The sequence below is a fragment of the Drosophila elegans genome, unplaced genomic scaffold, assembly GCF_018152505.1.
Source record: "Drosophila elegans isolate 14027-0461.03 unplaced genomic scaffold, ASM1815250v1 contig_183, whole genome shotgun sequence".
Classification (NCBI taxonomy): domain Eukaryota; kingdom Metazoa; phylum Arthropoda; class Insecta; order Diptera; family Drosophilidae; genus Drosophila; species Drosophila elegans.
This window is the reverse complement of record NW_024545550.1, coordinates 6,144,667-6,171,308: the sequence shown is the minus strand read 5'-3', so window position 1 is coordinate 6,171,308 and position 26,642 is coordinate 6,144,667. Positions and strand designations below refer to the sequence as shown.

Genomic DNA, 26,642 nt, shown 5'->3' with positions numbered 1-26,642 from the left:
TGCTGTCCCCGACCCTCAATTAGACTTTGTGCCCGCAAGGCGCAATTGTCAATTGGCAAAGGTAAGCGCACAGATTTATGCCATTCGTTCCAAAATAGATTTTTCATCGAGTACGCAATGCGGGGAGAGCCTTGGGCAACCTTGATAGCTGATAGTATACGAATTTGCTTATCGGAGTAAATTCTCAGCTCATCGTGATTTCGGAGAAGCAAACAAAACACATGAGCTGCTCAAAGTAATTCTTGAAATCCAAGCCTAATGTTTTCAGAACACAAAACGTCTGTTTTCTCAGTCACATTTTGTAGAACAGTTGTTTTTAATGGTCAGCAGTTTGATTTTACAAATGCATACATATAATATAACTTTCATAGCTTATTATTCAAAATTGATTGTGACACAACAAGCGTATATACATATGTAAATGTTTCTATAGTACATTTGTGTAATCTAAAGGTACATATATATGTAAACACAATTCACAATGAAAGAACATTTTAGTAACTATTTATAGGGGTGCTCATTGTGTATATATATAAAACCCTGACCTAGAGCTGTACTATGTAAATGAAAGATTGGAAACTATGAAAATATCGAGCAATTCAGGGATCAAATTAAATTAAGTTAAGTAGGTATGAACATAAATATTCCAGCAAAACTAAGTGTACAACTAAATCAATAATTTATGTGGGCATTGTGGCTGTCAATGGCCAACATGGGAAAGTAATCGGCCAACACGCTTCAATGTAGTTATTGTCGCTTCTTAAAGTCTGTTGAGGTAATATTCTTCTCTTTAGATATAATTATAAAAAACATTTGACTAATCTACGAGGCCACTTAACGATCAGCTTGTGAACATTTGCAACACCGTTAATAACTAATAATTATCGTTGTTTATATGTATATGGAAGACTCTGTTCTGGTCGCTCTGTATGCAAGTTTAGTTCACACAGGTATACAAAAAGGTCACATAGTTATGCACTTTTAGGTACGACATCCGTAACAAGACTAATCTAATTCCTCCTGCAAATTCCTAATTGTTCATAAATATATTACTCTAAAACTTAATCGGCCGGAACTACTGATGAGTTAGCTTGGTGAGCGTCTCATCCTGAGCCAAATTGTTTCGTTGTTCCGCTTGGCGACGCCAGCGACGAGACAGTATGGGTGCAAATAGGTCGTAGTCCAGTTGCTTCTGATACTTGTCCAAATAGATTTCCGAGTTTTCTGTCCATCCAAAGTGCGCCAGCACAATACTGCTGCCATAGCCGACGACCACGGCGATAAGAAAGCCGATCACACTTAGCCACATATAGGAAATTCGATATAACCAGAAGTAGTGCGGTTCGATGACCACTGGACTGCTATTAGCGCCGAGTTCAATGGCATGTGCTAGGAGCGCCGTGGCATTTGTACATCCGGAGGTGCTAAACTCTAGGGTAACGGGCTTTGGTTTGGGTCCGCCAAAACCCATCCAGAAGGAAACCAACAGCGAGACAAGGAATCCCAGAAGCACGCCACGTTGATTGGTGCGCGTAGTGCCGACACCCAGGGTGAAGACGGCCAGCAGCGGTCCGCCCACAACTCCGAAAATGGTGAGCGAGGCCTGAAGGACTCCACCCATGGAGCCAGCCACGAACGCCAGTCCGATGCAGAGCAGTCCGAAAATACAGGCCACCACCTTTGTGGGCAACGTGGACTGGGAGTCGACGAGCGTGCGCTTAAATATCGCCTTGTACAAGGGCTTCAGGTAATCCTCCAGCGTTACTGCCGAGAGTGAGGTAACTGCCGACGAAATCGTAGAGAGACTGGCGGAGAATATTCCGGAAACGAAAAGGCCGCACAATCCAGGATATTGACCTGCCGGAAAAATAACAGAAATTAGAGAAATTCTTTAGGGGATTCCCTAAAGAAAAACTCACCCATAGTGTCCAGTGCGAAGAGCGGCATGACCTGATCGCGCTTCTCGATGCGATGCTCCAGCACCGGATCACAGTCGCGGTAGTAGTAGAATATGGCCAGCCCACTGAAGATGGTGCTGAAGCTAAGCATTCCCAGGATGGGTAAGTTCCACCAGAGCGCCGACTGAGCGCTCCTCAAATTGCGTACACTCAGCAGCCGCTGGACTTGCGTCTGATTGACTCCGTAGAGGGAGAGGTAGGTGACCATGCCGCCAATGATGAGTGACCACCACGTGTGCCTTACGGTGGGATCCAGGGAGAAGTCATCGAACTGCACACGGCCTCGCTCCACCGCCACCTCCCAGATGGCCGCGAATCCTCCGGCTTTTATGGCCGAGACGGCAATCACCGCATAGATGGCGGCGAACATGAGGAAGGACTGAAACACATCCGTAATGAGCACCGCCTTCAGTCCGCCCAGCGTAGAGTAGAAGGTGCACACCAGTCCGATGACCACGATGGCCATCGACCGCGGTATCTCGGTCACCGCCTCCAAGGCGAGGGCCGGAGCATAGAGGGCGATGCCCATGTAGAGGATCATTTGCACGGTGAAGGCCAGGGAGGCCGACAGCCGGGTGGCCTGGCCGAAGCGCCGCTCCAGGTACTCGTACACGCTGGTCGTCCGCATCCTGTAGAACACCGGCAGGAAGAGGTAGGCGGCAATGGGCGTGCTCAGCACGTAGGCAATGTTGATCACGCAGAACATGGTGCCGAACTCGTAGGATTCGTTGGATACTCCCATCAGCGAGATGGCCGACATGAAGCTGGCCATCAGACTGAAGGACACTGGGAATGTGGTCATGCTCTGGTCCGCCATCAGGTACTCCTGTGTGGTCTTCTGCTTGCCGCCCGTGTAGCGGTAGTAGATGCCGATCAGGGCTGATATGACCAGGATGCTGATCAGGACAGCCGTGTCCCAGGCGTCGAACGTTCCCACGGGCATCTTGCCGCTGCTAGGGCTCTCCGCTTATCAGCGCACGGAGGTCGACGTCCGTCACCAATCCGAATTGATTTTCCACAAACGTCACTGGCAGTGATTGAACGCCCGACACAACGACCTTTCCCGCAGTCAGCGCTTTCTAAACTGGGCGCAAGTGCACGGCAACGGGCAAAAACAAAACACGCTTGCCACCGAAATCAGTGCGCAGATAGAAACGTTCTCGTTCTCGCGAAAGCTTCGACCGTTAAATAACTGATCAGCTGCGCTGCGAGTGTGACCTTGCCTGGGTAGTTTAAATAAGCCAGCACATTACAAATACTGAAATACGGTAACACCAGAGGAAGAGGGCTGCCAGAGTTGATTTTTTTCAACGGTACTCGGTCGTTATGAAGTTTCCCATCAAATTAAGAGAGATTTTAAATTAAGGACACATATTTTTCCTATACTTAATAATATATTTATTCGTATTTTTTGGCCTTTTTTCCATCAAGTTAAGTTAATGTTTATGTTTAATTAATTTTGGGTGTTCGTCAGTTAGGGAATATCAAAACTTTTGTGTTGAACTAAATAGATGAAAATATCCAGGAAGTTTATATAAAGTGAGGCTAGGGGCTAATTGATTTTTTTTAAATTTCAGAAATTGAAATATAGTACCTCAAATAAACTCTAGCGATGTGGCAACTACGTGGCGCTATGGTCACACTTCATCTTCCCGCCCATTGTTTTGCTCAATTGGTTGTTGTTTACGTTCTGCAAATATGGAACTGATGGAGGTGGATGAGTGCACCCCCCAGCAGTAAGTGCCCCTGTCGACATTCCAAAGGACCCTTAACCCTGATTCCATTCAATAGCTACGTGCGCACGCCGGAGGATGTGAAGATCATCGTGAAACACGCCAAGCTGGACGAGCGCCAGCTGACCCAGCTCACGCAGGCGCTGTACTTCCCCTCGGCGGACGTGGACTCCGACAACCTGCGTCTCCTCGAGCTGGACGGGCACATGCTGGAGCAGATCCGCGACGGCCAGACGCTGCACTTCAAGGGCGGCCAAAACGAGAAGGTGGTGCTCTGCACCGACGAGCGAACGTACGACGTGAAGGGTGCCGAGATCTCCAACAGCCTGCTCCTGGTGCCGGACCTGAAGTTCGCCGCTGCCACCAGTACTTCACCGCTTAAAAGCCCACGCACAGGCAACGCCAATGCCTCCCTGGAGCGGAGCCTCAACGACAGCACGGAGGACGAGCTGGAGGTTCCGCGGACTCTGGAGCAGCGTCACGTCCTCAAAGTGTTCCACGAGTACTTCGAGTGCCGCGAGATCAAGCCGCGTTTCCGCAAACTGGGCGAGCTCCTGCAACTGACTCGCTATTCGGGGCCCGAGAACGAGTTTTGCGTGGAGCAAAAGCTGCTCTTCACCTTGTCCCAACTTCTGGACACGGTGCAGTGCAGCCGGGCACAGTTCATGGAGGGATTGAGCCACTATCGAGCCATAGAGCTGGACGGCCGGATGCGGGTGATGGAGTACGAATACGAGTACCGCACCATAAGTCTGATGCTCGGAGTGATCAGCGAGAACTCCTGGGCACTGGACGAAGTGGAGAGAGAGGAAACCATCAATGCCCTGAAGGGCATTGCTCCCGAGGACGTTGTGGCGGGGCTTTTCGATATCTATACCACTCCCAGCGATCGGTGTCCGGGAAAGTTTGAGTACAAGGAGTCACTGGTGGCCAGGATTGTGGCACAGAACATTCTCCAGCCCGGCCTGCGATTCCGCAACGAGGAATTCATGCGCACCTGGCAGGAGGCGCTGCCCGAAGGCATGGCCTGCCACTTGAAGTACCTTCGAGGTCTGGGTATCTGCGACAAGGAGGGGGCTCAGCCCTGCATCCGCTCGCTGGCCGAGGAGCAGCTGCCCACCACGATCAATGATCGTATGAAGGCTATGTTCAAGACCAAGAAGAGGTGGACAATGGAGGAAATGGAACCGTACATAGAGTGAGTTGATAACAGCAGTTTTGGGATTTTCTAAAGTTTTTTTTCAATCCAGATGTTTTACTACCCCCACTTTGTCCGTATCCACGCTGCTGGCCAAGCACGCCCGGTCTTTAACAGACGGAGGTGTGAGATACTTTGTGTCAAAGCATTGATTGAAGCATCCAAAATTGTAACTCTTTTATCCATTATTTAATAAAGGTAGTTTAAGTTTGTCCTAGGCATTCCTTTTACGTTTGTTGCGATCCTTTTTGGCCTGCTTCTGGTCTTCTATGGCCGCCTTCATGGTGTCCACGGCACTTTGGGAGTGACTCGTGGCCAACTGAGTTGCCTCGCTGTTGGGGTACTTAAAGCTGAATCCTCTGGGAAAGATCGGTTTGGCCAGAAGAGCGTTAAGCTGGGCTCTGACTGTCTCCACTCGCAGGCGATTGCGCCGTCGTTCGATGACAAAGGGATCCTCGTCCTGGTCACTGCCCCTGCGTTTAGAAGTAATGAGTTGTAGTTCTCTACAAAATATGCCTTATCTATTAGACTTACGACTCGTCGTTGTAGCCATCGATGATCATGTCCATTTCCTCGGCATGCTTCTTCATCCAACCGCGCTCGCTCTGAACGCGCTTTAGTTTCAGTTCTTCCTTGTCCAAGTCGCGCGCCAGATTCACGCGTTCCCTGACAGCGGGGAGGAATCGTTCCGATATGGGAAAAAGTGGCAGATCCTCAGCTGAAATGGTTAGTGTTAAATAAACCATCTTTCGTTTTACCAATCCGACTACTCACTTCTCTCTAGTGTTTTGTACAGCTTCACATAGCTTTTGACCTCGCCCGGTTCCATGAACATGACGGTTATGCCGTGCTTATTGGCTCGGGCTGTGCGACCCGACCTGTGGACGTAGTTCTCACTGGTGCGCGGCACTTGGTAGTGGATCACATGCTCCACATTCGGTATGTCCAGACCTCGGGCAGCCACATCAGTGGCTATCAGCAAGCCCGTGGGACAGTCACGGAAGCGTTCCAGGTTCTTCAGGCGCTGCTTCTGGATCATATTGGCGTGGAGGGGCAAAGGATTGCAGTCCAGCAAGCCGAAGAGCGTGGCTAGTCGTTTGACACAGTCGATGGAATTGCAGAAGACAATGGTGCGACCGGGATGGCGCTGAATAAAGTAGTATAGATTGTAATCCTTATGATCGATTGGGCACAGCAGTCGACTCTCGGTCAACGTTTGGGCGGTTTCTGCAAAGAACAATTGTAAATGGGATATTTAACCTAATATTCACTTGAAATACTCACGCTGTGTGCTTGTTATGTCTACAATTTTGGGTTGCGAGATGCCTAGCTCCTCGATGAGGCTCTCAATTTTCTGATCCACCGTTTGCTTCACAAACTTGGGTCGTTTGCCCACATTGCGCTCTAAAAGATAAATTTAAAAAATAATTTAAAGGGATTAGGAGGTGATTAAGTTACATACTTTGCATGTGATCGGGAAGGTCATGAATCAATGTCAGCGTGGCCGAATAAACAAAGTTCTGGCGCTGATGCTTCTTCTGTTCATCCGAGTTAAGGACCTTGAGAAGACTCCTGAGCTCTTCAAAGTGCCCTTTCTCCACCATGCGATCCGTTTCGTCTATGACTAGGAAGCTTACATCCTCGATCTTGCCCAGATGTTGATTGCCCTGGGCGTAAAGCTCCCAGAGACGACCAGGTGTGGCCACAACGATTTCTGGACACTGTCGAAGCACGCGCTCCTGTTTGGCCACGGCAAGGCCACCGAAGATGGCTGCCACTCGAATGCCTGTGTACTTGGCAGCCGACACCAGATGATTTTTGACCTGCACGGCCAACTCCCGGGTGGGTGTGAGCACCAGACCGTACAGGGGGGTCTGTTTGCGCTGGGCATGCTCCTCCGCATCGCTTTCCTCTTCACTGGCTCCGGAAACATGATCCAATTCCTCCGGCGGAGGCGTCAACTCGTGCTCATCGGCCGCTGGCTCGGGCTGCTGTCCCTTCACCTTGGGCGCCTTTCGAATGCCAGAGAGAATGTTCCTTTGCTTCAGCTCCATGATGCCAGCCAGCATTGGTATGCCAAAGGCCAGGGTCTTTCCGCTGCCAGTTTCGGCTGCTCCCAGAATATCCTTTTTGCCGTGGATGGCAGCGGGTAGAGTCAAGGCCTGGATTTGAGTGGGTGCCTTAAAGCCCTGCTCGCCGAGGGCACGCAGGATGGGAGCGGGAACTCCCAGGCCGTTCCAGGCGGGGACATCTTCCACTTCGTCTGTGGAAATCGGCACTAGTTCTGGTGCCTCCTCGGCGCTGGACTCCTCTTCCGCCTGGGCGGCTCCTTCCTTATCATCCAAAGGCGGCGGTCGTAGAAGTGCAAAACGATCTTCCGGATATTCATCATTGGAATCCTCGCTGCTATCGTTTTCCTTGCCCTTTGCTTTTTTCTGTTTGCGAAGCTCCTTTCGCTTTTCCCGCTTCTCACGTAGTTTCTGCATTTTTTGGGCGTGCCGCTCGGCAAGACGAGCTTTTTTACTGGCCTTGGCTGCGGCCACCACGTCCTCTTCGCTTTCCGATTCGCTGGAACTCTCGCTGGAGTCCTCCTCTCCGCCCTTGGACACCTTCCTCTTTTTCTTCTTCAGTTTGCGTTCTCTGGCAGGATTGCGGGAACTGACCCTCTTCTGCGTGGACTTTACCAGCGCTGCATCGTAGTCCTTGAGGACCTCCAGACCAATCAATCCCTCGTAGCCACCGCAATCATCGGATATCACGTGGCCCTTGATTTTCACCTTTTGCCAGTTTTCCGCCTTGGAAATTGCATCCTCCTTGGCAGCACTTTTCGCTGCCTTTGGCGGCTTTGCGGTTTTCTGTTTATTCTGGACCATACTTGAAATGTTAAATTAAGAAAAAGTTGAATTTAACTGCAGCCCGCCGACCGCGTGTTGAATGCCTCTTCTTCTTGCTGCTGTTTGTTGACATGCACAGCTGTTCGGTGTTGGCAAGTGCCAGTTCTTCAGTGTTGAACAATGCCGAACTACAAACTCGAGCTTTGGCGGTTGTTTGAATGATGACTTAGGGGTCTACCTTAAAATACATTTTAAAATACATTTCCGTTAACGATGATTGTAAAAAATCGTTCATATTTAAAATAAATTTATGTATCTTGTCTTTTACGAAAACTAGTTCAAGAGCTTTAACACAAATATCACCTAGAATCTTCTCAACACACATTATTTTTCTAAGCTCTTTTGTTCATCAAAATATGCAGAAAGCATCAATTAGATACCATTTGTTAACACTTTTTTGACTTATTTTCAGGCTTCCAATTATCATTAATAAATATAGAAAATACAAAATATTAAGATAATTAAAATAAATAACTGGGGACAAATCCTTAATTCAAAGATCGTTCCATTTTTGAATAGTTTTTATTTACTGTGTGGTTTATCTATGCAAATCCAGTTTAATTCGTTTAACATTCTGCTCGCTCTAAATTAAAAAAACACTTGGCTCATATATTTGAATTACTGCTCGCCAGTCACGCCCAGCTTCTTCTTCAGCGATTCGGGCATTTCTGGTGGTGGTGGGCGTGGCATGCGGAGGAACACCTTGACGGCGTCGTAGATGAACCACTGGGCGGCAGTCAGGGTGCCGATCATCACGATCCTGGGCACCAGACCTCCCCAGAGTCCTAGAGAAAAGGAAGAAAGAAAAGATTTCAGATGAAGGAGCCACAGATAGACCCAAATAACACTACTTACCAGACCAACCCAGCTGCTTGGCCACGTCCAGGGCGGAGGCTCCCTTGGCCTGGTTCAGCTTGGAGACCACTGTGTCCGCCGGATGCGAGACAATGGCACAGAAGACGCCGGCAATGTAGCCGGCGGCGAAGGTCACCACCAGCTGCTCACCCTTTGTGCAATCGGCACGGGGCTTGGGCACCACATACTTGTAGAGCAGCTCCAGCGTGCGCTCGAAGCAGGCGAACTTCATCATGGTGTAGGGGATCTGGCGCATCCACAGCGGCACCAGGCCCTTGTAGAAGGCGGTCACGCCCTCCTGGGCCGTCATCTTGGGCAGAGCCTCGCGCAGCGTCTTGGCGAATCCGGGCGTGGTCTGGATCTTCACCTTGGCCGCCTCCATGGGCGCCAGGGCGATGTCGGCGAAGAACTCGGCGGATGCCGAGGCGGCCAGGTAGAGTCCGGTTCTGTACAGGAATGCGTTCTCCTCGCCGATAGCGTCGCCGTAGATCTTCTTGAACACCTCGTACAGGCCGAACTTGCACAGACCCTGCATCGAGTAGCCGATGAAGGTGGGGGCCCAGCCCTTGGCCAGTCCGCGGACGCCCTCCTCCGCCAAGCTGATGCGGAAGCCGGTGAACACACTCTTGTACTTGGCCGGGTCCACCTGCAGGCGGCACTTGACCAAGTCCAGCGGCACCACCATGGTGTGTGTGGAGCCGCACGAGATGATGCCGCCCAGGCCGCACAGCAGGAAGTAGTGGTTCGAGCCGAATTCGCAGGAGTCTGCCGTGTATTTAGAATAGAGCATCATTATAAAACTGATCTTAGTGTTCTTAAGCTATAAATAATGCAAATAGAAAAAAAAATAGTAAATAGAAAAACATTTTGGGGACTTCAATTTTCACCCAAAAGGTTCTTGAAAATTGTATTGATAAGTTTAACTTTTAGTTTTGATATAATAAATTTGAGAAGAGTAATTTTTCCAGCACAAACACCTAGAAAATTTTTGTAAGTCAAAAAAAAAAAAATACATTTAATATTCAAAATAATATCAAAAATATTTTTGTTTATTTCTCTGGTTTTTGTTAAAAATTTTTTTTTAATTTTTTTGATAACTTAGGAGGTTGATTTTGAAATTCAAAATTCATAAATAAATATGAAAAATCCTAATTAAATACCAATTTAGTAAAGTTCTAAAGTTTCAACAGGTGTTAATTACTTTTGGCTTAGTTTATTTTTAAATGTGTTTATGCGTTTAAAACTATTTAAATTTTTTTTAATTCCTTTTAATTTAAACTATATTTTTTATGATTTAGTTTTTTTTTTTTTATATTAATGGTTTACATAAAGAGTTATTGAAGTTAAATATAATGAGAGGTTTTTCTAAGTGATCGTCCTACTTACCACCCTCGGCAGCCGCAGCGGCGGCGAAGTTGTGGTTGGGGCTCAGCTGGCGGGGAGCGACATCCTTGAGGGCGAGGGCGGGGGTCACCACAGCGGAGGATGTGGGGGCGGAGGCAGGCGGGGCAGCCTGGCAGTTGACGCTGGTGAATGGCGACTTGAACGTTGAGTTCTGCGCGGCATCGAAGAGGGACTTAAACATGGTGTCTTGTTTTCTAAAAAAAATACAAAGATCAAGGGTTTAAAAGCATCAAGGTTAAGGCCATGATGTAATCAAATTGGTTTTAAAAATTCCCACCTAAAGCCACACATTTATAGCCCGTTAGTGTCCTCTTCATATTTAAAGACTCATCTATTATATACTTTTGGAAAACCTTTTCCAAGTTTAGGTCCTGTATTTTCCATCAAAAATAGTATATATATATATATATTTTCTGGGTATACCCTATTTGCTTAAAATGTTATCTAACCACCTATCATAACAACATTTAAACTAATTGATAAACAAAACAATTACTAAAATATTAAAATAATAACCATGGTAATACATATTTTTCTGTTTCCGAAAAGCGATTGCTAGACGTTCCACTCAGACTTTCTCTTATATCCAAAAGTCTCAAATTAAGATTTTATAGATGCAATTATTTTTACATAACTATTGTTTTTTTTCTCGTACGCCAAACACTTTTTATGCATTGCGTAATAGTTGCCTCTCGGTACGTATCGGAGCACTTTGTACATATTTCGAAAACATTTGAAAAACAAAACGGCTTTCGGCAAGCGAAACGGTTCGACTCACTCACTTCAAAGTGCAGGGGATCGAAGGAAGTGAAGTGCAGATAGGCCAGAGATATGGTTGAAGTATAGAGTTGTTGTTGGGCTGAAATGTTGGGACCCAAAACAACGTTCGTCGTGCGCCAGACCAGAAAACCAAATGCAATGGCTGCAATGGAAAAGTGAGAGCTAGCAGCTTCTGTCCAGGGTTGCCAAGTGCGGTGAGTACGAACCGGTTGTTTGCGGGTTAATAACGGTTGGGTATCGGGTAAAAAACGAATTAGCATATATCACAGCTAAACTATGTAATAAAACTGTTTTGTAGTGAGTGTTGAATATATTTGCTCTGAAAACCCCTTGACAACCCCTAATCAGACATTGTTATTTATAAATTGGCAACTTTTGGCCACCACAGGCAGCCGAGAAATTGCCCATTGAACAACGTCTGCGTTGCTTATAAACTGTATGTGTGTAAAAATAAATTCATTAACGTGCGGCCAGCTGATCGGAGGACGAGAAGTTGGCAACTCAATCGATCGATCATCGTACCGCTCTGGATCAAGGTTAAGATTAAGATCTTGTGATTGTTTTTTTTTTTTTTTTTTTTGCAAAATTTAAACATTTTATTTGAAACGTACATTGCTATTATAGACGTGTGTAGTACTAAAATCGGTTGTTAGTAACTTTGTGTACTTAGGATCTACTACAAAAAACGGTATACGACATGGTATCTTACAATCAGACAAGTAAGTACATTTCTGTTGTTGGTGCTTATCAAATAAATGCTAAAAATATCGGAAGTATATAGCTGCACATAATATAGTAATACTTTTCGCAATAAATTACAGTAAAATACAATACAATACAATACATCGATCAAAAATGGCAGAAACAATGTCATCACTTAATAGTTGGTGCTGGACTCGTACTCAGAGGCTCCAATAGATACAGATGGGTCAGGACAGGAGTTCCTAGGCCTCCTGGCATGTCTGGAATGCGGAACACTCATTCCGGACAGGCGGCAGTTGAACTGCCCGTTGGGAAACTTACACAACTAAATTGGCAAACAAGCGGACATCTTACGCTCTAAAACTTAACAACGCTATGTGGACTACGACTCGGCAGTTTCCATGTGCCGGTGCACCGTCACCGGAGCCAGGATGTAGTGCGGCCGGGACTCATCCCCCTCCAGGGGCAACGTGGTCTGTCCGTAGACACCACCGCCACCGGCGGGCGGTCCGCGGCAGGGCGAGGGCGTGGCCTGCACCTGCTTGTAGCGCTCCGTCTTCGAGGCCGGCTGGTTGCTCAAGTACGGATGCGTGTTGGGCTGCGTGGAGGACTGCTGCCGGTTCGTGGGACTCGATATGGAGGTGGATATGGACATGGTGTCCGACTTGCTGTGCCGCTTATCGTGCAGCAGCAAGGGTTCCGCCAGCGTGAAGCACTGCTGGTCGGAGCTGTCCTCGTGCGGCGTCATCGTGCTGTAGCCGTGGTCCGACTCCCCGTTGGGTGGCCGGCGGTAGCTACTGCCGCTGGAAACGTGGTACGGCGATATGTCCGCCGCATGCATCAGTTGCCGTTGCGCAGATGCGTGGTCGTAGCCGCCACCTAAAGGCGGTTCATCATGCGCCTTGCAGTCGTCAAAGTTGAATCGGGACAACGGCAGACCGTAGTTCTCCTCCTGCACCGAGTCCACATAGAACTGCTCCTGCGTCTGGGCATCCAGATTGTGCCTGTAGCAGTAAATGGCGAAGCCAATCACCATGGCCAGCACCACAATGGCACCTCCCAGCGGCCCAAAGGCCGAGTAGGCGTGCTGCTCCCTCTGCGGATTGTGGGCAGCCAGCAGTTCCAGCTCGTCCAGTTCGCCATAGGGTGTCAGCGAGGCAAGCACTCCATTGAAGCAGCTCGCCTGCGACGAACAGAAGGGCGTGGAAAAGGTGCTGCCATCGACATCCTGCTGACACCATTCGCAGCCCATCACACCCAGGCACTCGCGTTGCGTGGAGTACGTTTCACAGGTGCCAGCGGATCCGGGACAACTGGGCAGCGCACTGAGTAGCTGCGTTGTCGGTGGCAGGGCAATAAAGTGCTCACTGGGTGGGGGACAGTACGGGAACTGTTGCGTGTAATTGGCAAAGTAGACGAGGGAGGATGGTGAGCTACTGTCGCCCACCATGGGACACTCGCACGGGCACTCGCAGTCCGTTTGATCCATCCGCTTGCAGTTGAGGCACTCGCGGTCAATGGTGCTGCACGGACAGAAGGCACCGCCATCGCAACTGGAGTTGAGTACGGCGGCAAAGAGGTTGCTGCCCCGGATCAGGGCAATCGCGTACTTGGTCCGCTCGCCGTGCACTACGTTGCCCAGAATGGTGGCCAGTGAGGTATTGAACGCGTAGTACCGCTGCAGAGTGCGGTTCTGATAGCTGGCACAGCCCAGTTTCCTCACCAACTGGCCGTGGTTGAGCACATCGTTGGCCAAGTACGATTCCTTGTGCGTGAGGTGCTCGTGTGGACGTCGCTGGTTCCTCGTGGGCGTGGCAGGCTGCAGCATGCTGGGATGGGCCAGCAAATATCCTTCGTGCTCGAACAGCAGACATTTCATGTGCGGCAGCTGGCAGATGGGAGTGCCTTCCAGGATCAGGCGATAGTAGAAGGCGTAGGGAACGTCCAGAGCCACCACTGCCACCGGCCTGTCCTGCTGGACAGAGTGCAGCGCATGAGCCTTGCCCTCGAAGATGGTGTGTGCAATGGTGATGATATATCCCGCTCCACCCGCATCCAAATACGGAGCTGTGCTTACAATCTTGCCGGGCTGGGCCATGGCCTGCCGGAACCAAGGTCTCCTCGTCGGATCGTAGCTACTGCTGAGCAGACATCCTGGGTACAGCTGCAGCACTCCACTCACACTGGCCATGTACCGTCGGATGATGTGGCTACGCAGTGATCCTCTTGCGTCCTGGTGCCGGCGTCGTAGCTGCTGCATCGCCTGGTACAGCACACTCACCTCATGCCGGATGCTGGGACGCAGCCCCATATTGGCCAGAAGTCCACTGGAGTCGCGAAGGTAGGCCATTATCGACTCCACATGCCGCAGCTGCGTTCGAGGCCTGTTGTTGTGCAGGAATCCGAACGGAGACTCGAAGGCGGCAGCACTGAGAAACAAAGTGGGAGCATCTGCAAGAAATCGAATTTAAATTTATATCACTACGTTCTTCATCTCTGTCCATAGAACTTACCCATTGTGGCCATTTGCCTGAAGTAGCGGCAGGTCTTGGGTTGGACGCTGCCGCCCTGATTGAGGTCCAAGCGATGGTACAGCAGGTCCATGCTCTCGCCATAGTAGCCAGGCTCGTAGTTGGACACGGTGTCCTTCAAGTTATATCGTTGGGTGGAGGATACATTGCGCAGGGAATCGCCTCCACTGCTGACCAGGCACAGTACATAAAATCCCAGCACAGATTGCCAGTGGTAGGTGCGCTGCAGCCTTTGACTGCCCACGTAGACATCCGTGGTGGCGTTGCCGCTCTCCTCATGCAGCAGTCGCTCCCGTATGAGGCTGGAAAAGTCCGTGGCGTTCTCCAGGTAAGCAATGTTTACGGGATATGACGTCTCACGCTGAATTAGCGGCCGCGGAAAGGCAGGATGAGCAAGCGTGTTTCCAGTCGAGCGGTCGAGAAGAAAGGCGTAACCACTACCCTGCTTGGCACTGGATAAAGCACTGGGATAGTTAAGCAGATCCTCCAGCAGATCCGCCAGGTACAGATTTACACCCACAACCCCATAGAAAGGAATGGCATGCGTGATGGAGACTAGAACATCTGCAAGAACAGGAAACTTTAGTTTGTGAAGAGGTAAAACCTATGAAAACTCACCTCCACTGTCTGCGTCCACAATCGGTGGATGCACCTCCAGAGTGTCGCTCAAGTATCGCTCCTGAAAGAGCTGTCCAAAGATGCGTGAACTTGTCTGCGGCAGCGACGTCTCCGCGTGCATTTTGCTAAGCACAAAGAAGCGTCCAGCCAATTGGTATGATTGCTGACCACTGGGCCACCAACTGGCCACATCAATCTCGTACTTGGTGTAGTTTTGTGTGGCCACATCGTTAAGGAATTGCTTTTCGTACATGATTCGCTTTTCATCCAGCACCACGGCGCATGTGTTTATGATCACTGGGGCCCTGAGCCGCCGTTGACCCTCGGCCACCACTCGCAGAACTGCCATTGCATCAGATAAATTAGTCAGGAGACCACGAGTTATATAGACAAACTCCACTGGTTGCTCGGCCGTGTTTATCATTCCCGATTGCTGCAGTCGGTGGAGCAACTCAAAGGCGAACTCGAAGCCCAAAGAGTGATTTGTAGGAGCTTGTGCCCGGCTCAGGTTGTTAATATAGCTGATGATCTCCTCCTTGTGGGCTCGAGTAGCACTATAAATTCCGTGGCCAGCTTCTGCGGAAAAGGCGTCCAGGGACATGAAGTGCGCCTCACTGGAAACCGTTACCAGCGAGACTTTATCCGTCTCCTCCAGCAGCTGGAGCATTTCATGAACTGCAAATAAATATATTATAATATATGCACTCTTATAAAAGTCAATGTATTTACCAAAGCTTTTTGTGAGTTCAAACAATTCCGCGTTCAGAGCCGATCCCACATCGATGAGGAAGAGCACAAATTTTTGCTTGATGGCCGACACGTAAAGCTGACGAAAGTGCAGGCTGGCAGAGGCTCCATCCGAGTTGGACAGAAAATAGATATGCTTGAAGTGGTTGCCACTGCTGGTCTTGCTATTTGAGTTTTCCGCATCACTGCGGCTGAGCCGGCGCTTGAGTTGAAGCAGTTGTTCCGATATGTAGCCATTGACAGCCAAGGAACGGGCATTGTTCTCATTCAAGAAGGTGACGCGTGCATCGTCCGACTTCAGATAGTTCAGGATTTGGATCTGCTGCTTGTTATAGTGAATTGATTGGGTCGACGAGGAGCCATACTCCAATTCGGCTTCGTAGTCCGGCTGGCAGTTCTCTATTTGAGTGTTTAAATAGAGTGGCGCAGGCTCGGTGGACGGTGAAGCCGTATTCCGGGCAGCCAGGTCTTCCAGCTCCATCTCCAAGTCCAACTCGCTCTCGGAATCTTCATCCTCGTCATCGTAGCTGAATTGCCAGACCTTGGTGAGGTTGTAGAGAAAGAGTTCTCGCAGTTCCAGCACCACGTTGGTGGCCTTCTGCAGTTTCATGCTCAGACGGCTGCTGAACACCTGCAAATCCCGCTGCAGCTGGGGATTGGGCAGGTTGCTGCTCTCGTTGCTTGGGACTTGGCGAGCGGGCGGCGCTCCGTTGGAGCTGGCAAGGTGCATGGAGTCGAAGATTTCCTGCAAGGATTGGGGGCATATAGTCGGAGCCTACAAGCCATAAGAAGAGTTAAAGAAAACCCACCTGTATCTTGGCCACCCGCATCTCCATATTGCGAATGTTGCGCAGCTTGCCCTCCATGCTGTGCCGGAGCTGCATGGCATTCTGCTGGTTGTGGTTCACGAAGAAGACGCTCGCCGGCGACTGCTGCAGCGGCATGAAGCCAGGATCCGTAGGCACTTGGTTGCTAGTTGCGTTGGCTATGGCCAGAGGAACTTGTTGACTGCTGGTTGGGCACGCCAGCACTGCCAGGATGAGCAGCGCGGCGTGGAGGCGGCAGCTGGGCCACATGTTTTTGGGGTTTCCTGCGTTCGCCGTGGCCATTGGCGCACAATAGGCAGTTCACCGCATGTCTGCAAGGCTATGCAGTGGTGGAGTTCGGTGGTCCATTCCTGCCCAGTTCTCTATTACCAGAGCTGCACGCTGATTTGTTTATGGAATTTCGTCACATGTATTTCGCTGATTCCTTTGTGTTTGGCATGGCAGGCACTCGAACATTACTCACTGACACTGGGACAACACATAATTAACACTTAAATGCTCGTATTATGCTGCTTTAGCTTAAAAAATAAAGAAAAATTATCAAATTTTTGTAGTTTTTCTTAACATTCCGTTCAAAGTGTGACCGTTGCTTGCTTGGTGCTAAAACGCAGCTTTAGTTCTGAATCTCGCGAAATAGTGTGGCTGTGTATTCCATCGCTTTGAAAGTAAAAATGCGGTACCCTAAAAGTAACGTATTTTTAAAAATGTACATCAAGTAATTTGAAGTCTTAACTTTTAACATTTAAATGTTTATATCTTTTAATCTTAAAATTAAATTCAAAATCATTTAGGCATATAATGTCCTAAAATTTCATTTGCAACAGAATATTTTCACTTCATAGTTCAAATCGTTTTAAATGGTTAATCAATAAATTAATCATATTATTTACATTTAATAGATGAATTAAATAGATTGAAACTATTTAATTCCACTTCTGTTAATTAACAAAAACAATGAAAATCATCGACTTTCCCTTTCACTTTTTATGAGCATTTACAAGTTGACAAACGCTAACTAACTTCGGTGAGCAAAACCAAATTTGAGCCTTTGCCAATTATGCGCTCATCCGTTGTCAAGGTTGTGCGCCGTCGATTCTTTTTATTTTTGTCGGCTGGATACGTGACTATGTAGCCTGAAGATGGAACAGATGCAGTCCAATTGGTGTCAGACGAACAAGTTGCGTGTCCGGCATGATAAAGAGTGCAATGGATCCAAATGTTCAATATAAAAATGAACGAGTCCCAAACATTGCACCGCAGTTTCGATTGCAACGTTCGTCAAAATGGTGGCAAAGGTACAATATCAAAATCGATCAAACGAAATATGTCTGAATTTATAAATAACATTCTTAAAAGTTTCTTCTATTGATGGCCGTTCTGGCCATTGAACGAGGAGAATTAGTTCCACCTGTTGCACGTAGAGCACCATATGCCCCAGCTGGTTGGCATCCACGGATTCCCTTTAATTTGCCCAACAAGTATGTGCCTCCGATCCGATCAAGTCAGGGAGTGGAGATCACCAAGGCACGAGTGGACCAGATCGAACCAGTGGATAAACCTCAACCAAACTATCTGCCCCCGCAACAAGTGGATGACCCCGAGGAAGAGATCCTGCCGATCTCCCTTCCGGCTAACCAGTATGGTCCTCCTGATCCTGGCTTCAAAATCATCTATCCCGACGAGGAGGAACCAGCGACTCCCAAGGACTCCGTCGACAATCAGCAATCGAATGTCAGAGAGGGCCGATACTTCGTTATCTCTCAGGATAATAAACTGCAGAGAGTTACTTTTAGCTCTCAGCAAAATGCCAATGATGAGGACTTCACGGCTCAGTTGAGCTACTCCACTGTGGGACAGCTCAAGGATCCTGTCTACCGATATAACAATCAGGGACAATTGGAGAGGGTTTTAAAGTAGATATTTGGGTTTGAAATCTTTTAACAAAGCGGTTAAGGGATGGACTGATGAAATTCATTCTAACAACCTATCAAGAGATATTCTATCATAATCAAAAAAAAATAGTTATAATATATACGAAAATAAAAAGTAAATCCAAATTTGTTACTGAATTTAAATATTTTTCGCTTTGATTTTATTTCATTTTAAATCAAACAGGAATTTCTCATGGAGTTTAATATGCATTCTGTTGAATATTATGTTTTAATATTTAGTTTAAATATTAAATATACCATTTTGAATTCAATATTCACATATGTATTTTTACTATTCCATTTCTTATCAGTGTAGCTGAAATATTGAAATAAAAACACATTTTGGGGCTTTCTTTTTTGACTTTGTTTTATACAAAAATGCTTCTTTATTCATTTAATAATTATTAAATATACACAAAAATCTCATAAGTTCGTTTCACTTTCGAATTTCCATTTTCGTTTAAAAACTAAATACAATCCTTATGCATGTATGTATGAATGCGTAATGGTCATGGTGTTTGTGTGTGAGTTGGTGTGTTGGGTGTGGGTGTGGGTGTGTGTGTGCGTAGACTAACACAAAATGAAGGCGCTTAAACAAAACAAAACGGCAAGGAGTTCCGGGCGTAGAGACAGGAAACGGGGAACGAACGGAAGTGAATCGTAAACGGGAAACGGAAATGGAAAGGAACGCGCCTGTCTATGGCAAAATGGCGGCCGTCCCACTAAGGGCATATGTAGAAGTAGGGATAGACTGACTGCGATCGCTGGCTCTCTGGCTGGATGGGCGTTTAATACTCGGCCAGCGATCCCATGAAGTAGACGAGTATAGCTGCGGGGTCGACCTAAATCGGGAATCGGGAAATCACCCTTCTCCTTCAATAGCCATTGAACTTGCCCTGCTGCGCATTGCTGTCGTAGCCACCGCCATTGCGTCCGTTGCCGTTTCCATTGCCGTTGCCGTTGCCATTGCCCACCTGTTCGTACCGGATGGTTGGGCGGTAACCGTTCTGGTCAGCCTCGTACTCCACGATCTGCTTGCGACCATCGGGCAGCAGGACGTAGTAGCGGCCAACGGCCAGATCACCGTCGCGCGATTCCATGTGGCCGAAGTCATTGCCCGACTCGTAGTCCTGCACGTCGTACTTGAACTCATACTTGGCCGGGCCGTACTGCTCCTCATCCCGCTGTCCGTAGCCGTTGCCGTTGCCATTGCCGTTGCCATTGCCGCCCTTGAAGATGGCTCCCGTCAGCGCCGGAGCACCGTACTGACTCTGGGGCTGGGCGATGGGTGCTCCGTAGCTGTTGCTGGGCGCTCCACTGCCGCCGGTGCGCTGCGGCGGCAAGTAGTTGTTCGACGGCGACTGGAAGCCCTGCGTGGGCGGCAGGTAGTTGTTGGATGGCGCCTGCGGCGACTGGTTGGGCGGCAGGTACTGGTTCTGGGGCACTGGCGGTTCCGCATGGGTCCAGGCGGCCAGGCACACGAGCAGCGCAATAGACGTAAAGGCCTGTGAAAAGATACACACATTAAGGTTTCTTATTAAATAAGAACTCAAGTAGCAACCCATGCCGCAAAACTCTCAACCAGATACTAGTTATTCGAAATTTTAAACGTTTTTTTTTTTACCGAGTTCTCCCCTAGTTACTTAACAACTAAGGTATCTAGAATTAGCATTAGCCAGCCATGACCGACTCGGATGATGGTGCCTGGATCCACTGGTTCTGCAAGCAGCGCGGCAACGAGTTCTTCTGCGAGGTGGACGAGGACTATATCCACGACAAGTTCAACCTCAACTTCCTGGACTCGAACGTAACGAACTACCGCTGTGCCTTGGAGGTGATCCTCGACCTCAACTCGGGTTCGGCATCGGATGCACCCGCCGAACCGGAACTGGAGGCCAGTGCCGAGAAGCTGTACGGCCTCATCCACGCCCGCTTCATCCTCACCAACCGGGGCATCGAGCTGATGCTGGACAAGTACCAGAAGGGTGCCTTCGGCACGTGTCCGCGCGCCTTCTGCCAGCGCCAGTCGGTGCTGCCCATCGGGCTGAGCGACAATCCCGGCGAGGAGATGGTCCGCATCTACTGCCCCAAGTGCAACGATGTCTACTTCCCCAAGGCGGCACGGCACTCCAATCTGGACGGAGCCTACTTCGGCACCGGATTCCCACACATGCTGTTCATGGTGTGTCCGGATGCCCGGCCCAAGCGGACGAAGCAGAAGTTTGTGCCCAGGTGAGCTCCCCAATTCCCAATCCTTAAGGTCCCCAAGCAGTGATAGTTATAACTCCCGATCAGGTAACCAATTGTGCTGTTCTTACTATGGATATTTTAGAAGCTTTATAAAAACGTGATAAGTTTCTGTTACCATTAGCTCTTCACCACTTATTATTTCAATTTAAAAACAACTTTAAGTTAATATAAATTGTTCACAAATTAAATGATAGTATATTTATGAAACTGTTATTTTTTAAATTTAAGACCATTAATATTATTTGATGTAACTCCACATGACCTCAATTTAGTTATGAAAATGATGAAACCTTTTAAATTCCAATAATATCAAAAAGCTAATATATTTGTGTTGTTTCAGGCTCTATGGCTTCAAGATCCACCAGATGGCCTTCCGACCCCCGAATGAGGTCTTCAGAGAGATGTCGGCAGTGCCAGAAATCGAAACCACATCCCATCCCTGATCCTGAATGCTAAATTTTGTCATGTGAAACTGTAGCTACTGTTTTCGGCTGGTTGGATGCCAGCTCATTAAACTCTCATAACCATAACTGCTCGAGTTGCGAACCGCTTGACAATCTTTTGTTCGGATTTAATGGCTTGCGAGCAGGCCCAGAATGGCCATTGTCTTTGCCATCTCTACAGCATTTAGCCAGGGCATATGCAAATCTGCGGTAATTGGGTCTCAGTCTCAGGTGAAGCTCGGATCGGATTGGATTTGGCTGAGCTGAGCTGAGCTAAGTTAGCTTGCACTAAGCTGCAAGTGAAGGGCTGATGATCTCTGGCTTGCGCAATGCGTCTGAATATTAAGTATACGCCGTGTGGCGCGGACAACCTGTGGGAGAACCTCATTGGCGCTGGCTTACACAACTAATTTCCGAATCTTGTGCAAAAGATCTTCTGCCCGAGTGTTTAAGTACAGGGCCTTCACTGACTTTCATGCTTCATTGGCGTTAAAGTGCTACGCTTGGCGCTTTTGTCTGCCTTTTTATCGCCACCTGGTCATCTCCAGACTGCCTTACTTGGGCATGTCCAGCAGTAGTTCTTCTTCCGCCACTTAAAGTTTCTCTAATGCATAAGCATTGCAAAATGACCCCAACCAATTGCTGTGTGCTACCCGCACCCTAGAAATGTACTGGGATCGCTGACTGCAATTGTTTCCCAGGCGGATGAGATCGGTGTCGTGTTCTAATTCCGCAAATCTAACAAAAGACAAACAGTAGCCCACTCGACAAATTGATGGCGATCTTAGCCGTGATGATGCCGCTTATGAAATTTATTATGCGGGTCTCCGCTTGATTAATCGCCCTGCTGAACTTGACTTTTAAAATGGCTCAAATATTAATATTTCATGTCTTCTCTTTACCAAGTGTGATGTGAGACAATCGAGGCTTCATCAGTCTGATGAGTTGTTTAATTGATTGATCGGTCTATGGCCAAAAATCGATTTTAAATGAGGGTTATTAATTGGCTTGTAAGAAATATGAATATACATTTTGGACATGTTTTTAGCACCTTTGTGATCGAGTTTAAAAGATGAGGAAATAGTTTGTTATTTTTAATATCTTGTAAAAATTATTTCTTTAATTTGTATCCTTAAGGAACGAAGTTAGTCTATACCTTAAAATATACTGATGATTTCTAATAACTATAAAATATTTTCTGATATAAAACTTGATTATAATAAAAGGATTAAAAGGATTACTAACAAGGAAACGAATATTTGTAAATTAATTTTAAATACTGTTAGCTGTTATCCTGAAACACACTTTTTGCTATTCCGTCCTAATATTTCCCAAAACAGCAAGTACTGCTTCTCATCCTGAATAGGTTCTTTAAATAGATCCTTTATTTTTGCTGCCCATATCCTTTAGTGAGGACTCCTTATAACACTGCACTCCACTTGACACTTGACAGTTCTAGTTGGCTATATAATTTATACCTTCATTCTGTGTTGTCACTTGTTTGGGGTTTTGGCACACACGAAAACGGTTTTTGTTAACTTGCTCTGTTGGCTGTGTTCTTCTTGCGAAGATGGTTGACTTGATTGTGATACTGAAACAATTTCGTAGGCCAGTATTTATATTTGAAATGAGCGGCAGCCCAAGCTGCGGCGTCGACGTCGGCTTCAAAAAATTGCGCGCCAAAATGTAATTTTTTTTTGTTTTTGTTTTCGATTTTTTTTTTAATTTTTGGGCAGAGTGCTACAGCCGAACGAGCACTCGAAAACATTACAAAATAATGCAAAGAGCAGATTGCTCTCAGTGCTCAGTGGGAGAAAAGAGGGAAATCGCTTGAGGAGGTTTGTTATAGTAAACTAGTTACTTTGAAATTAAAGCGCCAAACATTTTGACGGGCTTCGTTTGGCTTCGTTTTGTGAGTTCGGGCGAATGAGCGAAGATGATTCGGATGTCGCCTCCATCCGAATCCACATTCGAGTTCAAACAAATGAGACGAGGGAGTACCGAGTACCGAGTACCGCGCTCCTGCGGCTGCAGGCCATAAACATTTGTTGCCGTTCGTGTAATAGCACAAACACTTATTTGTAATGGAATTAGTCATGCGGCGGGCAGCGACGCCGGCAGAAGATGTGAGCCGCAGACAAGTGAGCGGAGGCAGCTGCTCCACTCCACGCATCTTCATCTCGGATCGCGAGCCTCGCTTTTCAGTCTTGCGGCAGCTCTGGCAGCGGTAGCGGCAGTGGCAGCCTCATCCCAAAGCGAAAAGCAAAAGACTCAGGCAACGAACTTGCTGCAGGCCCCACAAATTCGGGCACAAATTCTACTGCCACTGCAAATTGTTACCCCTTAGTTTCCCCTTAGTGCGTGGGAGTTTTCGCTGGGTTTTGTTCGGTTTTGTTCGGGCTTGTTTTTGTTTTACGGCCCAACTAATGAGCTGGATTATGCCCCAGAGTTCACAGATGCGGCTGTTTGGATTGGCGTTGACATGGATTCCAGTCGGATAAGCGCAATTGAGATGTGAGCACAGCGAGGGAAATAGCGTTTCAAAACGATTTTCAGATACGTTATCTTGGTGGGAAAGATACGCTGTGGTGTCAAAAATGTAAATTGAAACTAAACTGAGCATTAGAAAAGACTTCAATGTGTTTTAGGCAATAAATAACAAACTGTTAATTACAAATATTAAGTTTTTATTGTTCATGGTTAGGATAAATAAAGTTTTTATTTCACTAGTTTGTCATTAACATCAATGATGTCTTATAAGTTTTTATATTAGCCTTGTAAATTTTATGCAAATAAGATGTAAGCACAGTCAGGGATATGTTAATATAAATTAAATTTGACGTTTTTAAGACATGTAATTACTAAAGAGGTTTCTAAGAAATAAAAAAAGATTTCAAAATGAAATCTTTTAATAAATTTTTTATGTTTACCAAAATAATATCAAATAAAAAACTCATATTTAACACAACAAAAAAAGATTGTCCTTGATCATTTTAAATCAGATATCAAATATGTACGGCCACACATTTTATTTATTTGTATGTTTCCTGCAAATGTATTAAAACTTTTTTTTGCTTGATAGTTTTGATTATTTGTTTATCCCATTAAAAAGTCGATTGCATAACACAAAGAAAACTTGAACTCTTGAAAAATACTTGAACACAACACTTGACAACGGGGAAAAGTAACTCAATATTTTTATTGCCATATTCCATGTTCATTTAAGTTTGAAACAGTGGGCGTAGCATCCATCACGATCTGCAAATATTTCTTTGGTCAATTGTCTTTGGCTCATTGATCGAATGCATGGCAAATGGATTGTTGAATTTTTGCCAGGCATTTTGTTATAACGGTCTCTACTCATTATGCGATTTGGCACGAGCTGACTTTCACATTCGATAATGCCAAGTTTATGAGTTGTAAATTCAAAGGCCAGGCCATGCCCCGCCCCAAATGAGCTGGAAATTAATGAAAGATCGAAGGGATGGGAGGTTGGAAGGGGTGAATCTGAATAGCTTCCTCACTGCCAATTCCGCAAAGTGCTTTTCTGCAAGAAATACTCGACCTTGCCGCAGACCACAATAAAAATAAATTAGAAATTAAAGTCGAAAAGTTTTGTAATTACCAAGATCATTTGAAGTTGTGTTTGCAAATATGCAAACGCGAAAAATTATAATAAACAAACAAAAACTATAACATCTCATAATGGCTAATATGAGTCTTGGATTGTAAACAAAACAATTAAATAAAACTTCGCTTTGCCGCATTCCTTGCCCCACTCCACTCCATTCCACTCCAATCCCGTCTCGGAAACAAAAACTGAAATTCATATTCAATAGCACTCCATGAACAACTTGAAATCTGTTTTCGGTTTTCGGTTTTCATTGCTCAGTGCTCAGTTTTCAGTTTTCAGCGTCTTCTGCTTGTTTTTTGTACGTTTGTAATCATTTTTCCAGCACATTAAAAAATCATTTAATTTCCTGCATCGGCTAATTTACATTGAACGTGCCAGACAGAGAGGCCATCTAAATAGGACGGTTTTGGCTTTGCAGTTGGAGTTGGAGAGGGAAACTAATGGCACCCAGCCAGGTGATGAAGCGCCAAGTCGAAGACAATGACGATTTGTAATTTCTGATGGCTGCTCTACAGCTTCGAATGAGGGGTTGGGGGGACCTTGAAAAACTTACAACTGCCCGAATCCGATTTCATATCTGTATCTGTATCTGGAGATCCGTATCTGTGTTTGTTTTGTAACCTAGAATGCTGACGAGTGGAGCGCCAACGTATAATTTAAATGAAACTACGATAATTTCTGATGCAATGCCCCCTAAGACGGACGAAACCGCGGACCCAGCGGACAGAATCAATTAAGGCATCTTTTGATGTAAATTGCGCCTCACTTCAAAACATCGAGCCACTCTAGATGATGATATTTCGAGAGTAATTTTTGTGGCTCACAGTTCTTCGCACGACGACTGCATTTTTCGCCCGACGCGAAGGTCACTGCCTCTTGCCAGAATCCGAGTAAAAGTCGATTGACTCACACACAAAATTGCCAAACTTTGACATTTGCAACCGCACTGAAGTGAACTGAAATATATGTGAGTAAGCTGGGTGGTAGGTAGGGTACAGTAGGGTATTTGACTGTCCTTTTTAATAGTTGCTATTTAATGAAACTTAATTCCTTTAGTTTTTAATTTGAAAGCATAAATTGTTGAGTAATCCCAGATTTATCATTTAATTTTAAAATAAATTTGATTCTAGCATGATTTATTTTATGTGTAATTAATATATGAACGTTAATGAGAAAAACAACCAAAAACTCTAAGCCTTTCAAAATGATTTTAGGACTTGGCTCATTATGAAATCTTAAATCGCTAAAATTGCTTGAATAAAAAGTTGTATTAAATTAAAGTCATAACTTGTTGTAAGCTATTGGAAATTAAGGTTAATTTATTGTTAGTTATCACGTTGTTATTGCCCATTAAAAAGTATTGTATACAATATTGGGATTTAATAAAACTAGGCTACAAAAGACAGCAATCTATGATTTGAGAACTTTTTTAATTAAAAGAATTAGTCCTCAACAACTTCCTCTTGTAATCCCGTCAATTAGTGGCTGATAACATTCCATCAAAACAAAATGCAGTCTAGCACGCGAAGGTCGCACCTGGGAATCTGCTGCACTCATCCCCCGTGGATGTGGAAGTAGAACCACTCACCTTTGGCATTTGAGCAATGGACCCGATCTCGATCGCGCTCTGCACTTCTGCTGCGGCTGTCATAAGAGACGCATTCACAGTGCACTCCATAAAGTAATTATTACACTCACACACACGGCCGGCCGCCTGGTGCAGTTGCCAAATTGCCAAATTAGTGGCTGCTAGTGCCCCATTGAGCACTCGGCTCTTAGATCTCAGCACTCCGGATAATTAAAACGTATGCGAAGCAATTAAACTTGAAACAGAACGGTGGGGCAGAAGAAGTCGGCCGAAACCACGACACAGCCATTCTCATTCTGGTGGAGCTCAATCAGGGGGCAAAAGAGGAGCTCCAGATGATTGATGTGGCACACTCACACTCTGGAAAATACCCACTAAGCAATCAAATATTTCACCTCTGACTTTTTCGAAAACTTTTTATTGAATTTTAATTATGTTTATCCTTAACAGATAATAAAAGGGGATGTAACACTGAAATAATTACCTTAAAAAAAAAATAAGAGTTGATTCTAAGTCATAGCAGTCCTTAATAACTATTCAATTTTATCA

General features: G+C 46.4%; 8 protein-coding genes across 9 annotated transcripts; 3 read left to right on the top strand and 5 right to left on the bottom strand.

The window, feature by feature from the left end:
- Positions 1 to 283: 283 nt before the first annotated feature.
- On the bottom strand, positions 284 to 3,153 carry LOC108143554 (putative sodium-dependent multivitamin transporter). Its single transcript, XM_017268063.2, has 2 exons — positions 1,920 to 3,153; positions 284 to 1,857 (listed from the first exon to the last, which is right to left on the bottom strand). Exons 1-2 carry the CDS (start codon positions 2,899 to 2,901, stop codon positions 1,076 to 1,078), a joined length of 1,764 nt encoding a protein of 587 aa, XP_017123552.1. The 5' UTR covers positions 2,902 to 3,153; the 3' UTR covers positions 284 to 1,075.
- Positions 3,154 to 3,589: 436 nt separating this feature from the next.
- Positions 3,590 to 5,110, top strand: LOC108143572 (sister chromatid cohesion protein DCC1). The gene is made up of 3 exons (XM_017268082.2): positions 3,590 to 3,694; positions 3,750 to 4,889; positions 4,942 to 5,110. The coding sequence occupies exons 1-3, from the start codon at positions 3,657 to 3,659 to the stop codon at positions 5,039 to 5,041; spliced, it is 1,278 nt and encodes a 425-aa protein (XP_017123571.1). The 5' UTR covers positions 3,590 to 3,656; the 3' UTR covers positions 5,042 to 5,110.
- On the bottom strand, positions 5,060 to 7,838 carry LOC108143571 (ATP-dependent RNA helicase DDX24). Its single transcript, XM_017268081.2, has 5 exons — positions 6,352 to 7,838; positions 6,174 to 6,293; positions 5,664 to 6,116; positions 5,424 to 5,607; positions 5,060 to 5,362 (listed from the first exon to the last, which is right to left on the bottom strand). Exons 1-5 carry the CDS (start codon positions 7,760 to 7,762, stop codon positions 5,104 to 5,106), a joined length of 2,427 nt encoding a protein of 808 aa, XP_017123570.1. The 5' UTR covers positions 7,763 to 7,838; the 3' UTR covers positions 5,060 to 5,103.
- A 448-nt stretch (positions 7,839 to 8,286) lies between these two features.
- Positions 8,287 to 10,964, bottom strand: LOC108143608 (phosphate carrier protein, mitochondrial). 2 transcript variants are annotated; one of them, XM_017268132.2, is made up of 4 exons: positions 10,825 to 10,964; positions 10,025 to 10,236; positions 8,639 to 9,403; positions 8,287 to 8,568 (listed from the first exon to the last, which is right to left on the bottom strand). In XM_017268132.2, exons 2-4 carry the CDS (start codon positions 10,221 to 10,223, stop codon positions 8,402 to 8,404), a joined length of 1,131 nt encoding a protein of 376 aa, XP_017123621.1. In that variant the 5' UTR covers positions 10,224 to 10,236; positions 10,825 to 10,964; the 3' UTR covers positions 8,287 to 8,401. The 2 variants fall into 2 exon arrangements, with proteins under 2 accessions (XP_017123621.1, XP_017123620.1); XM_017268131.2 differs by having other exon boundaries at positions 10,821 to 10,932.
- A 455-nt stretch (positions 10,965 to 11,419) lies between these two features.
- Positions 11,420 to 16,845, bottom strand: LOC108143527 (VWFA and cache domain-containing protein CG16868). Its single transcript, XM_017268012.2, has 5 exons — positions 16,230 to 16,845; positions 15,403 to 16,165; positions 14,674 to 15,348; positions 14,038 to 14,619; positions 11,420 to 13,975 (listed from the first exon to the last, which is right to left on the bottom strand). The coding sequence occupies exons 1-5, from the start codon at positions 16,527 to 16,529 to the stop codon at positions 11,907 to 11,909; spliced, it is 4,389 nt and encodes a 1,462-aa protein (XP_017123501.1). The 5' UTR covers positions 16,530 to 16,845; the 3' UTR covers positions 11,420 to 11,906.
- Positions 16,846 to 17,521: 676 nt separating this feature from the next.
- Positions 17,522 to 18,164, top strand: LOC108143369. Its single transcript, XM_017267689.1, has 2 exons — positions 17,522 to 17,542; positions 17,604 to 18,164. The coding sequence occupies exons 1-2, from the start codon at positions 17,531 to 17,533 to the stop codon at positions 18,162 to 18,164; spliced, it is 573 nt and encodes a 190-aa protein (XP_017123178.1). The 5' UTR covers positions 17,522 to 17,530.
- A 363-nt stretch (positions 18,165 to 18,527) lies between these two features.
- Positions 18,528 to 22,466, bottom strand: LOC108143599 (pro-resilin). Its single transcript, XM_017268122.2, has 2 exons — positions 22,350 to 22,466; positions 18,528 to 19,683 (listed from the first exon to the last, which is right to left on the bottom strand). The coding sequence occupies exons 1-2, from the start codon at positions 22,353 to 22,355 to the stop codon at positions 19,054 to 19,056; spliced, it is 636 nt and encodes a 211-aa protein (XP_017123611.1). The 5' UTR covers positions 22,356 to 22,466; the 3' UTR covers positions 18,528 to 19,053.
- On the top strand, positions 19,719 to 20,958 carry LOC108143598 (casein kinase II subunit beta'). Its single transcript, XM_017268121.2, has 2 exons — positions 19,719 to 20,410; positions 20,769 to 20,958. The coding sequence occupies exons 1-2, from the start codon at positions 19,860 to 19,862 to the stop codon at positions 20,869 to 20,871; spliced, it is 654 nt and encodes a 217-aa protein (XP_017123610.1). The 5' UTR covers positions 19,719 to 19,859; the 3' UTR covers positions 20,872 to 20,958.
- Positions 22,467 to 26,642: the final 4,176 nt, after the last annotated feature.

Bases quoted from the DNA above. Each gene is read 5' to 3' on its own strand.
- LOC108143554 (XM_017268063.2), bottom strand. From the start codon at position 2,901: ATGCCCGTGGGAACGTTCGACGCCTGGGACACGGCTGTCCTGATCAGC. The intron at 1,858-1,919 runs GTGAGTTTTTCT...TTTTTCCGGCAG, and splicing joins CTTCGCACTGGACACTATGG to GTCAATATCCTGGATTGTGC.
- LOC108143572 (XM_017268082.2), top strand. From the start codon at position 3,657: ATGGAACTGATGGAGGTGGATGAGTGCACCCCCCAGCA. The intron at 3,695-3,749 runs GTAAGTGCCCCT...TCCATTCAATAG, and splicing joins GATGAGTGCACCCCCCAGCA to CTACGTGCGCACGCCGGAGG. The intron at 4,890-4,941 runs GTGAGTTGATAA...TTTTCAATCCAG, and splicing joins GAAATGGAACCGTACATAGA to ATGTTTTACTACCCCCACTT.
- LOC108143527 (XM_017268012.2), bottom strand. From the start codon at position 16,529: ATGGCCACGGCGAACGCAGGAAACCCCAAAAACATGTGGCCCAGCTGC. The intron at 16,166-16,229 runs GTGGGTTTTCTT...CAATCCTTGCAG, and splicing joins TGCGGGTGGCCAAGATACAG to GAAATCTTCGACTCCATGCA. The intron at 13,976-14,037 runs GTAAGTTCTATG...GATTTCTTGCAG, and splicing joins CAGGCAAATGGCCACAATGG to ATGCTCCCACTTTGTTTCTC.
- LOC108143571 (XM_017268081.2), bottom strand. From the start codon at position 7,762: ATGGTCCAGAATAAACAGAAAACCGCAAAGCCGCCAAAGGCAGCGAAA. The intron at 5,608-5,663 runs GTGAGTAGTCGG...TAACCATTTCAG, and splicing joins GTACAAAACACTAGAGAGAA to CTGAGGATCTGCCACTTTTT. The intron at 5,363-5,423 runs GTAAGTCTAATA...TTCTAAACGCAG, and splicing joins GATGGCTACAACGACGAGTC to GGGCAGTGACCAGGACGAGG.
- LOC108143598 (XM_017268121.2), top strand. From the start codon at position 19,860: ATGACCGACTCGGATGATGGTGCCTGGATCCACTGGTTCTGCAAGCAG. The intron at 20,411-20,768 runs GTGAGCTCCCCA...GTGTTGTTTCAG, and splicing joins AAGCAGAAGTTTGTGCCCAG to GCTCTATGGCTTCAAGATCC.
- LOC108143608 (XM_017268132.2), bottom strand. From the start codon at position 10,223: ATGTTTAAGTCCCTCTTCGATGCCGCGCAGAACTCAACGTTCAAGTCG. The intron at 9,404-10,024 runs GTAAGTAGGACG...AATACACGGCAG, and splicing joins CGCTGCGGCTGCCGAGGGTG to ACTCCTGCGAATTCGGCTCG. The intron at 8,569-8,638 runs GTAAGTAGTGTT...CCTTTTCTCTAG, and splicing joins CAAGCAGCTGGGTTGGTCTG to GACTCTGGGGAGGTCTGGTG.